General features: G+C 35.7%; 2 protein-coding genes across 4 annotated transcripts in view; both read right to left on the reverse strand.

The window, feature by feature from the left end:
* LOC138186811 (membralin) overlaps positions 1–12,334 on the reverse strand; it is a 66,416-nt gene that overhangs the window by 43,596 nt on the left and 10,486 nt on the right. For 2 of the 3 annotated variants that reach the window (XM_069127027.1, XM_069127028.1), the window contains exon 9: positions 4,986–5,069. In XM_069127027.1, the coding sequence (XP_068983128.1) occupies positions 4,986–5,069 (84 nt within the window). The remainder of the gene's footprint in view (positions 1–4,985; positions 5,070–12,334) is intronic. The other variant, XM_069127029.1, reaches the window with a different exon arrangement.
* On the reverse strand, positions 9,579–11,333 carry LOC138186815 (cytochrome P450 9e2-like). The gene is given in 2 exon segments (XM_069127033.1): positions 9,579–10,080; positions 10,082–11,333. Coding segments are annotated over 2 exon segments (1,542 nt in total). The 5' UTR covers positions 11,275–11,333; the 3' UTR covers positions 9,579–9,731.

The raw sequence follows: 12,334 nt of genomic DNA on the forward strand, positions 1-12,334 counted from the left end.
ACGTTATAGTTAATACGCGCTCTTTCCAACATATTAATTGAACAAATATATCAATTGTAAAAGGTTCCAATTGTAAATCTTGGAACAAGCTCCACTGTTCCGTTTTACGTTCTTGCACAGCATATTCTTCTTCCAAGAATAGTAATATAGCTAATTAAAACAATGACAATGTAACTTAATCCTGTATAAATGGAAGTAATACCGGTCACTGAAACATTCTATAAAAGGTACACTCTGTAGACAAAGGACGAGGCAAGTTCACATTTACAAAATGGAAAAAGCATAACAAACCGAAAAAGGTTCCAAACGAATGAATTACATGTTTAGCGCATTGTAACCGTGGCATAATTATCATTTCTACCACGTTCGATTCCACGAACGATTCTCTGAATCAAAATTAATTCACGATCGTGATTGACAAGATAGATAGATGTACAGTTGGTGACACATGTGACACATACATACGTATTTGTGCACGACGCATACGTTTTACATGGTCTTGCACCTATGCGCATGAAACGGTGATACCGATCGATCATACATGAACATCGATGTCAACAAACTTCAAAATTCCGATGTTTATCGTTACATTTTGCGACTTCCATTCGGAATTGTTTCTTTTAACTTTAAACCATCGACAAGATGACAGACAATAAATATATAACATTCGTTCCTAAATAATAGTTATATTTGTAAAAATGACTGACATACCGTGAAAAATTAATTAAATAATAAATTTGTTACGGCACCCGAACTTTTCGAAAATTAATTCTACTCTTCTGAAATGACCAATCCGCACTTCTCATTCAGGAATGTTACAACATTGCGTAGTAAGTTGAGCAAATCTTAGTCAATTCGTGTTCGATGAGATTGAAAACGAAACAGCGCGCAGTTACGTCGTTTCTGCAGGAACAACTGCTAATAATGTGGTTGATCAGTGGTCAGCTCTCCACGACCGTCGCTTACGTGCCATCAGCGTCGAACAAAGCCTAGCCGACACTAATTTCGTGCGAACTACCAGAACAGGGTTGAACATCTAGAACCTGATGGACATAATATTTCCTGCTGACCGAACATACTGAGCGTACTTGAGCTTGATGGTATCTGGGATTGGACGCACTTGTCCCTAATCAAAGTGAAATGGGGCCAAAACGCATTTTTCGCCAATATGCCATAAAAATGATCGAAATTGAATTAACCCATATCAATTTACTTCTTTATTACTCTAGTGATATTTGAAAATATATTATATCCTTTACAATATTAATACAATAGTTTCTCTCTTTATCCTGCATATATGAATGTTTCGAATAATAAATAACGATACTCTTTTATCGAAATCTGACGACTGTACAATTTTTCTGAAAGATGTTACAGGAATGATTTCCTAAATTAGTAAATATACCAAATGTTTTGCAGCGACGATTGTGGATTAACGTTGTCGAAAATCTATTGTATTTATGATTGATAATTTAGCAGTACGGTTGCTGCTTCTGAAAGCAGATTTGGTATCTATATATGTAACCATACGGCATCTCATCTCTCCACATCCGGTGGAAATGCGCCATGGAATCTGGAGTTGAGCAATAGTTACAGAGCAAGTTGTTAGGGTTAGATAGTTGAATCAACATACAAAGCGTCATTGATCTGCTCATGTTCACGAAGCTCGAAACATATGCACAATACGCCTACATATATTCCAGGTAAACCAAATATACGCTATGCTCGATTTCTCTGTTTCTATCTCCTTTGACCGCATTTGCTTTCAATATAATCTACATTATTCCCACGGTAAATCAAAAGTGTTGCAATACAAGAACAAGATCGTATTCCTTATCAAATTCTGCGCAGAAATTGAACGAACGGATGTTAAATGATGTTTGTGCTGAGATATAGGCCATATTACATCCAGTTAAGATAACATCATTTTTGTTGATCCGACATTCGGTGAAAAGGCATAATAGCAAGAATTTACGTTTATTTCTAAACATTATGATCTAACCCAATTTTTGTAGAAACTTCTTAACACGAGTTAAACACGTTACACGCCACGCGTAAAGTATAAGGAGATTCACATGTCGCCCACAGCATTAAACGTCCTAATAGAATCTTTCTATTCGAATTTAGAATCCTAACAGTACGATTATTTTTCTGTGAATAAGGAACGTGTTGATAGAAAGGTTGACCAAGTGCGATATAACGACAGATAACGGATCAATTAGATAACCAATCCCCTGAAAACGACAGTGATATATATCTTTGGCAAAACACGTGTTAGCGATTCGAAAATGTCCCCTGACATACTTGTACCACGATACGGTTAGAGGGAAAGCAGTTTCGACGGGGTCGTAAGCAGATAAACGAAACAGCAGCGAGTGCAACATGTTTCGACCGTGGCTGAAAACGTGTTTACAGCATGTTAGGTGGTCGATCATGCGTCACTGATACGCAGGGGCGCCGGTAACTCCGTTCTTTGACGTTCCATTATGCAAAATCGTCTTCGTAGTCATTCCTGACGCCAAATGCCGCGCGACGCGTGCTCGATTTCACGCGAATTCACACCGATGATGATACGCACCGGTCGCGACAAAATCATGAACGCAACAACCGTGAACGACGAATGGAACTACGGAAATTTTAGAGAGATCGATACAAAAGCTACGCAAACTCGACTCGTATAAGCGTACGTATATAAAGGTCAACAGTGATTTGATTAGAGATAAAATCAAGTCGTCGCGTCGATTTACTAAAAAGAGTAACGTAAATGAAACAAATGCATTTTTCAAAAAATTGATTTAGAGTAAAAGATTGTTAACTTCCGTCTCAGAAAATAATCCAGTTTTAAATATTGATAATTGTGGTAAAAAGAACAATTAATGATTTTAAAGGAAATAGAAAAAATCCCTTAGCTTTATCTTGCGTTCAAACGACGTTAAATGGGTGTGTATTATAAATGAATTTCAGAAGAATAAGAAAAAGAAGAAGAAGACAAAAGAAGGATTGGCTGTTATAATGACTTTTCCTTGTGAGAAATTATTTGCTGACTATTTCCGGCGGCATTAAATATTCAACGTCTGAGTTGGACAATTACAGAAGATTGACATGAAAAAAAGATAGGACATAATAGAAAAAGATAGAGACCTATACTTGTATGATAATCAATTTCTTGGAATTGTTCCTATAAATGAAAAAAAGTCAATAACATTTAATATCGAGAGAATTATATAATGCAAGCAGAGAAGCGGAAAAAGGAAGAATACGATTATACGGAGTATTTTTAAAGCTACTTTATCATTGCTTTACCAACACAGCCTAATATCTAAATCGAAATTCTACTAAAGATATGATTATCTTTCGAACGCTTATTTTTTCTTTTTATTTTTCTCTTCATATCTCGAGAGAAATGCTCATCGTCGAGTGACGCACGATGCAACAAGCGTGAAAGAAGATAATTTCGAACGTTCGAGTCAATGATACTAAATTTTCTACCTTATATATATACAGTTGAATTTTCTTTGGTGTTCATTACCGCAGAAACACATATTACATAGAATAGTCTTTTTCTGCTGGAAAAGAGAGATAGAAAAGTAATAGGTATGTATTCTATAAATAGAAGGACAGAGAACTGTGAACTGGATACACATAGGTATAGAAAGCTGAGAAATCCTACAAGTATCCGCCAGAGAGAGCTGTAGGATGACGGATGGACGGCAGGAAGCGACACAGGAACCGGAACCCATTACTCCAGATAACAACTTCCCTAAGGCTTCCTTTCCTTCTTCAACATCTACTGGTAAACCCCTTATATACACACAACCGTAGTGCAACCGGTTCTTGCAGTACGAATCCGGAAATTTACCACTTCTGTTGCCATTTTGCTCGGATACCAGCCGTGCAACTGGTGGCCCCGTGATATACCATAAGCGAGTCGCGAAATGGACCTTGACCGCTTCTCGCGAAAATTCATTTCGCTTTATCGACTAGATCTTTTCCGAAAGAAAGCGATTGGTGTACCAGCATCGAATAAAGAAGCTGACTACAATTCCGCCGCTAAAAGCGTAACCTTTCAACACGATTTTTTTTTAAACATATTTTCAATCGAAACAAGGATTTCATTACGGCGGAAGGAAAGACGGCAGGCTGAAAGCCTCTGTATATTAAATTTGATCAGCATTTTGAAAACCATTGAATAACCTTACTGGAGGATTAGCGATATCGCACTTTATACGGGTCAATTGGATGGCGCTGACGGACATGCGAAGCGTGAAGAGGAGATTCAGGTTGAAATGGAAATGGGCGTCGCAGTGGTAGGGAAACCACCGACGTCGCCGCCACCGTTACTAAATGGGCTCCGAGCGGGTTACCCAACTGTTGCGCCTTCATCAGAAATTTATGCAGAATCCTGGGTTAACCGTCCCGGCCAATCAGCTTTGTAACAGAGCTAACGTCGTATCAGCGAGGGAACGAAACCGAGAGAGACTCTGATTTAGTAAAAAGCCTTTAATATTTTGCGCCTTCGCCATACTGGCACGCGCGTTCCTAACTTCCAACTGCTAGAACAGAGCTTAACGCATCGCCGATTCAACGGATTACATTTCAATTGCCTTTCAAAAAGATTTCTGCAGTCAGCAGAAAGTCAACCAGAGAATCTTTCAAGTAACAGTAATACAGAATTTGGAAATAAAGTTCATTATATAAACTGATAAAAAATAAGTGTATTTCTAATTTTCTACTTGTACGCACTCGTATCACTTACTGAAGCATTGCAACTTTCCAAATGTGCTTCCAAATATTTTATCTAATACTACTAAACTACCTTATTAATGGTAAAAAAAATTGATAATCTACTTTATTTTGGATTATATTGAAATTCATATTGAATACCAATAATTTTCCATCAACGAAATAACGTATAACCTCAAGAAATGAGTTCAGTGTGAGTTCAAGGAATGACTACAAAATCAAAAGAAGAAAATACAACTCACCAACAAGAGCCAGAAGCACCGTGAGCAGAGATGCAGCAGGAAACGTTACCGTTAAGTTGAACTCCAACATTTGAAGCAGATCCACTGAAACAAAGGGAAAAGAAGTATATTTCACGTGAAAAATAGGCAAAGCCGTGTATGCAAACGGCTATTCGACTCATTGATATTTTCTAAGTCGAAGGAAATGAAACAAAACAGAAAAGGAAAGGAAAGCAAGAAAGAGAAAGAAAAAAGGACGATGAAAGCGTTTAAAGAATTCATAAAAAATATACTTTATATTCCATGAAGTAAATGCATGGCGACACGATATTGTATCGAGATCGTTATGCTCGACGACGAACGGTTCGAATTTAATATTTATTAGATACTCCGTGACGAAAAGTTCCTGAGCGAAAGGTTATTACACAAGTTGAGGGCCGTGAAGAAATCGTGTCGCGTTCGACGAGTCGGTTCAAAGCTCAATAAGAATTAATTTCAAAACTTCCTGGATCTCGATTTAAGTTCTCGCAAACTTTCGATCGGCGTCCTGAGATGAGAGACAAGGTTTCGCTTTTCTTGCTACACTCAATCCATACACAACCTTTTATTAATTTATTCCATTCAGTTTTTCGTTTCTATCTTTTCCTCCAATGGCTCCATATCGCCATCTTATACACGATTATTAAATTGCAAATCAAAATTTTAAATTTACAACTCGCACTTGGTTTTATCGTTTTGTTGTTTTGTTGTTTTGTTGTTTTGTTGTTTTGTTGTTTTGTTGTTTTGTTGTTTTGTTGTTTTGTTGTTTTGTTGTTTTGTTGTTTTGTTGTTTTGTTGTTTTGTTGTTTTGTTGTTTTGTTGTTTTGTTGTTTTGTTGTTTTGTTGTTTTGTTGTTTTGTTGTTTTGTTGTTTTGTTGTTTTGTTGTTTTGTTGTTTTGTTGTTTTGTTGTTTTGTTGTTTTGTTGTTTTGTTGTTTTGTTGTTTTGTTGTTTTGTTGTTTTGTTGTTTTGTTGTTTTGTTGTTTTGTTGTTTTGTTGTTTTGTTGTTTTGTTGTTTTGTTGTTTTGTTGTTTTGTTGTTTTGTTGTTTTGTTGTTTTGTTGTTTTGTTGTTTTGTTGTTTTGTTGTTTTGTTGTTTTGTTGTTTTGTTGTTTTGTTGTTTTGTTGTTTTGTTGTTTTGTTGTTTTGTTGTTTTGTTGTTTTGTTGTTTTGTTGTTTTGTTGTTTTGTTGTTTTGTTGTTTTGTTGTTTTGTTGTTTTGTTGTTTTGTTGTTTTGTTGTTTTGTTGTTTTGTTGTTTTGTTGTTTTGTTGTTTTGTTGTTTTGTTGTTTTGTTGTTTTGTTGTTTTGTTGTTTTGTTGTTTTGTTGTTTTGTTGTTTTGTTGTTTTGTTGTTTTGTTGTTTTGTTGTTTTGTTGTTTTGTTGTTTTGTTGTTTTGTTGTTTTGTTGTTTTGTTGTTTTGTTGTTTTGTTGTTTTGTTGTTTTGTTGTTTTGTTGTTTTGTTGTTTTGTTGTTTTGTTGTTTTGTTGTTTTGTTGTTTTGTTGTTTTGTTGTTTTGTTGTTTTGTTGTTTTGTTGTTTTGTTGTTTTGTTGTTTTGTTGTTTTGTTGTTTTGTTGTTTTGTTGCCGTTAGCGTAGATTTTATACATTTATAAATTTACTTTATCAGACTGATCTATCGACTGCGAAGCTTCGCTTTCCAAAAAAGGAACCAAAATTCAGTAGAATACACTTGTATCTTCATTGCTATAATACTTTACGTAACTTTGCTAAATACTTTAGCCACAAACTACTATTCCAATTATTCTTGTATAATAACAATACACTCTCCTAATAGCAAACAGTCTCTGTTAGCTACGTTGTATCAAACGCGAAAACAGATCTAGTAACGATCTGTAACGAAAGCAATTACACGAGGTATCAGTCAGATGCACGTGTACTCGATTGGATTTCAAAGTTACTTTTTCTGAAAAATGGAGCTCCGTATAACAAAATGTTATTCCGTTGTTCTGACCTGTTTCAAGTCATAGAACACCCTACAATTTGCCCTGTTGTAAGTTAGCTTTTTTACTTACATAGGAATGAAGCATACAAAAAGTTCGCATAGAAAATATAATTGAAATATTAAATATTTTTTCATGATTATATGATGAAATTTAGTATTTACAAAAAAAAGCAGAAATCTTTAACTCGCCAGTAGTGAAGCTGCACGCTGAACGTTTAATTATTCAGAAATAACTTTCATAAGGGTACTCTCTTCTGTAACTTAGTTAAAGCGTGGCAACGTAATTAAGAAGTTGAGCTATTCCCAAACGACGACGCATGTCGCGGCTTCTTTATAATAGCCAGAATATTACCGCTTACAAATTTCCGCCACAAGCTTGGTGTGTTCCGATTTAATGAATTTTAGATTTCAAGATATCGCCCACTAAAACCACTCCCACTGCTTATTAAAACTCTCGAGTCCTCCATCTTGCTCTATATTAATCTAAACTCCGCTTGTTGGCAACTGTATTACAAAATTATTTTTTTACGCAAATCAATGTGTCCACTGTATTTTATCTTTTAAAAATTAGTTTAACAAACTTCGCGTAAATAAAATTTCGATATTTTTATCTCTAAGGAACTAGATTCATGGGTATAAGGTACGCGAGATCAGCAAGCCACCAAACAATTTTTCTCTTCTTCGTTCCCACGAATTTATCATGTTAGAAATATGCCGAGCTCTTAAAATAATTTAAGCTTGGCAACAATAGTAAACAATACGAATTAAGCGAAAAATAACAAGAAAAATATATATATGTATATGTATATAAGGATTTCTTATCTGCTTTAGCCTCGAAACAATCATCTCTTAGACAAGCGCTGCCATTTTAATAGAATATTTAAAATTCAGTCGCTACGTTCGCAAACTGAATATTTACCAGACAAAAACCGACTACGTAAACTTCAAGTATTTTCTCTACATATTTTAGGCAAGGCGCAACGATAAGAAAGCTGAGGTGAGAAAGGGTCTGAAGGAATGCAGAAAAGGGGGAACAAAGGAACGAGGAACGTAAAGAGGAGGAAAAGATTGGATATAACGAAAACAGAATAGTAGAGATAAACATGAACGAAAGACGGAAGACAAGAACTTGAATGGTCCTGAAGCTGCCTAAAATATCCCAAATTCACTGGTGGAAAGCAAGAGGTAGTTCCTCCCTACAATGTTTTTCTATGCAAATTTGTATTTCAAACGATTAACCTGGGAAAATAGCTCCTCTTCTACATCACGTTTCAAACTTACAAAGTTTGCCCTTCGCCCCTTTTCCTTTTTTTCAAAATGTAATTTCTAAGTCTTTCGATTAGATAAGTAGATATCGAGAAAGATGGTTCATTATCGTTCGTTATCAGCCTACTGTCTAATCGCAAACACTTGGAAAGTCAAGGAACGGGAATGAAATAGAGAAAAAATTGTCTATGAATGTCGGTATCGGTAGTGAGACCATTGTAATTTTCTGATTGGCTATTGACTCATTCGCTAACAATAAAATTAATCAGCGACTATATATATGGCTGTTTCGAAAAATACTATCAGGTCGTTGAACCCGAAGCTTCCTACTCGTGTCTTCTAATCAGCACAGTCGTTCTTGAACTGTACTACAAAAAGACGAAGACGATATGATATTTTTGATAAAAAAAATCAGTATTGTATGAATAAGCTCTGAGAAATTAATCTCCGTACAGATATTACTAAAATTAGAATTTTTCTAGGATAATACCGAGATATCTTTTGAATATCTAAATATTTCTTATCCTCAAACATCATCTACGTTATATTTAATTTTATATTCTTTTTTTAATTTTATCTTGTTTACGTATCACAATTTTTCTGTCATAAACAAACAAAGTGAGTGACAACTGAGCTGTTAAGATTTATAAGGAGGAAGCGATAAGTACATAGAGAAAGAGAAGCAAGTGAGATAATAAACTATTATAATCTTCGTAGGACAAATAAAAGAATACGAAAAATGTTCGAAACGTGATTACCTACACTCTACAGACGTAAACATCTAATGCTTCATACGTATGATAGATAAACCGGTTTGGTATCGTGCGTATTTTATTCGAGGTTAACATTATTATGGCAATGCATTAATTGCAATGGCATTGCAAGTGTTTACTACGGAAAGAATATATGGGTTACGTATTCCATCGTTTTGTCATAACGAAACGAAGAAAGAAGAAAGATTCCGTACAACGACATTTCCATTTGAAAAGTGTCTTCGTCGAAACCACACTATGCAGCTTGTATTTTTAGAATAAGGAATTTACATGACGCAAATAACAACAGAGTATAATTGTCGACAGAAAGTAATGTTAAATAAAAGTAGAGGTAACTGTAATATATTAGAATTAATAATAATATAAAATAGTAGTTGCCTATAAATGTATCTTATCACTTACTACCTTCGAAACGATGCCATACACTTTTCTTTAACAATATACACATATTTATTTCTGTTAGGATCTTTTTACACTTAAAGGAAACGAAATACCGAAGGTTCTAAAATTTCCAATTATATTGTGATATTGAAATAAAAATTTACATTCGTATTTAATAAGCCGATCTTAAATTCACGATCTTAAATTTAATTTCATCGTCGTGTACAAACATTAAATATCGCCGTTAATATTTCGCTTATAAAACAGAAAGATCAATATACACGTAACACCGGTGCACGTCACTCTTAACCAAAGTAACAAACAAAACGAGGAAAACGAAAACGAGTCTAAAAGTTCCTTCTTTCCAGACCGATCCAAAACCCTTGATCAGGAGTCAACGAAAAATTCGTCTTGCTAAATTCAATAGGTGTTTTCGTCCTTTTGGTGATTTTCAAGCGGAATCTGTGCAACAGATAAGCTATCAGAATCTTGGTCTCCATTAAGGCAAAACGATTGCCTATGCATTTTCGCGGCCCGAGGCCAAACGGTAAGTACGTATAAGGAACAATGTTATCCTTATTCTCGTGGTTAAAACGTTCTGGATCGAACTTCTCTGGGTCAGGAAAATACTTGGGATCGCGATGCAACGCGTAAACAGGAAACCAAACGATGTTATCCGGATATACGGTTAAAGCCAGATTCCGCTGGAGGCAGTTGAAACTTTTGCGCACACAACCTATCGATGAAAACTATCGGAGGATATTTCCGAAGTGTCTCTGATGTCACCATTTCCATGTACTCCATTTTCGAGAGAGCCTCGTACGAAATAAACCCGTTTCCTTCTTCCACATATCGATCCACCTCATTCTGTAATTTCTCTTGTACGTCCGGATTAAGCGCCAGCTCGTGAACCATGTAACACATCAAGGTGGAGGACGTGTCGAAACCAGCCAAAAAGAAGATGAACGCCTGAGCTGTGATATCATCGATAGTCATCTGATTTGTGACAGGCTTCTCCTTATCCCTAGCCTGCATCAAAAGATGAATCATGTCCGGTCGAACGATATTTTGCTCGTCCCGTGCCTTCACGGTTTCAGAAACGACCCTATGGAAGAAGTTGGCGGTATCGCGTGAAAGGAACGATAATCCTGCCATTCTGGTTAAACGTGGATTCATACGAAATAACAGAAACTTGAGTAACCGAAAAAGACCACCAAAATTCGTCGCATCCACTCCTTTTTTATAGAACTCGTTGTTCCGATTTTTCAACGAATTCACACTTATTCCAAAAGCCACAGTGGCAATTACGTCGTTGGTATACCTAGTGAACGCATCTTTCGCCTCTATCGAACACGACAACTCTGGATGATTGTATAAATGGTCGACGAATTCCTCAGAACATTTAGACACCAGCTCGAACATGAATCTCATCTTGCTAGCTGTGAAGGATGGACTCAGTGTGTTCCTCATCTCTCTCCATCGATCACCTTTCAAGGAGAACACGTTTTTCCCGAATATCGGATCTATTTTTTCGTTGATGAAACTCTGATGATCGGGAAAATACTCAAAATTCTTCACAGCTATCTCCCTGATCATCTCTGGATCCCGAATTACCACAACTGGCGTAGAGAAATCCATCATACCGACGTACCTTGCGTTCGGATAATAATTGTAAACGAACGTACAATAATCGGGAAGGGACACGCGACGGGTGAACAGTTTCCACGCGGATCCAAATACAGGCATCGCTCCCACATGAGGAATGTGTCTCTTTTTCCAGTAACTGTACTGGTGATGAAACAAACTGATCAACTTGGCTAGACTAACAACGATCAAGCCGATCACTAACAACTTGAACGAAAAAGAGAACGACTCCATTGATGACTCCATTACCACGAGGATGAATTACGAGCGTCGACTCTGTCTCTAGTCACTAGGAGGAATGTTATAAATATGGGCGAATACATATACTCGATTTATCGTTGCACGAGGAACAGAGAAGGAGGGAGTAGAATGGCTGTTGCGTCAACTAAGTGAACAAACTGCGTTCTTCCTCGTGAATATTCTGAAAATACATTTTGTAGAAATTGTTGCTGTCGATCCTGCCGCCCCTTTACAAATTCACCGTACAGAGATAAAAAGATAAATGGGAATTAAAGTGGAATTATCGGCAACTACACAATCTCGTTTCGAAATCCTTGCATTGAAACATTGATTTTTCATGTCCTAAATTGCGCTCGCTTTTTACCTTCCTTTTTTTTTTTTTTTTTTTTGTTTTTCTATATTCCGCAATACACTCTATATAAAAGATTTGAACCTCTGCTATAGATTTTCGAAAATATAGTCACGAAATTAACATAGTCACAGACATAGAGTTCATATTCATATGAAGTAAAATATATGAAATTTTGCTCGAAATTACAATTTTTAACGACTAATAAAAAAGATAATTGTTTCAAGTTTTGCTTTAAGATTTGTTTATACAACTCCACTGATGAATAATAATTCTATGAAGCGTAGAATTCATAAAAATTCTTTTTACTATCTCATGGCCTAAACTGATGACGATATCCTTTTATGAAAACAATCTACAAAAACCGATGCGTAAGTGTTGTAAAAGGAAATTTATTTGCCAGTCTACTATTCTTAAATCACATCCCGATGGCATAACGATAAAAACGCATACGAATATGTCTCGTTTGAAAAATTCTATATTATATCAGTGATTGTATGCAGTAGAGCAAGTGAACTGTTCTTCTAGACTTTTTAACCTTCTTCGAACGGCATTTAACTCTAACAGGGCAATGTATCATAGCTGGTTTTAACACTAAGACACTAACAAATATACAAATTCTTAGCATTCTGTACAATAAGAAGAAAATTAATTACATCGTTATTTGGTTATTTGCAAAAAAGCTACTACTATATATATAAATACTAATATATGTTT

The sequence above is a fragment of the Bombus flavifrons genome, chromosome 14 (genome assembly GCF_040668555.2).
Source record: "Bombus flavifrons isolate JBK064 chromosome 14, iyBomFlav1_principal, whole genome shotgun sequence".
Lineage (NCBI taxonomy): Eukaryota > Metazoa > Arthropoda > Insecta > Hymenoptera > Apidae > Bombus > Bombus flavifrons.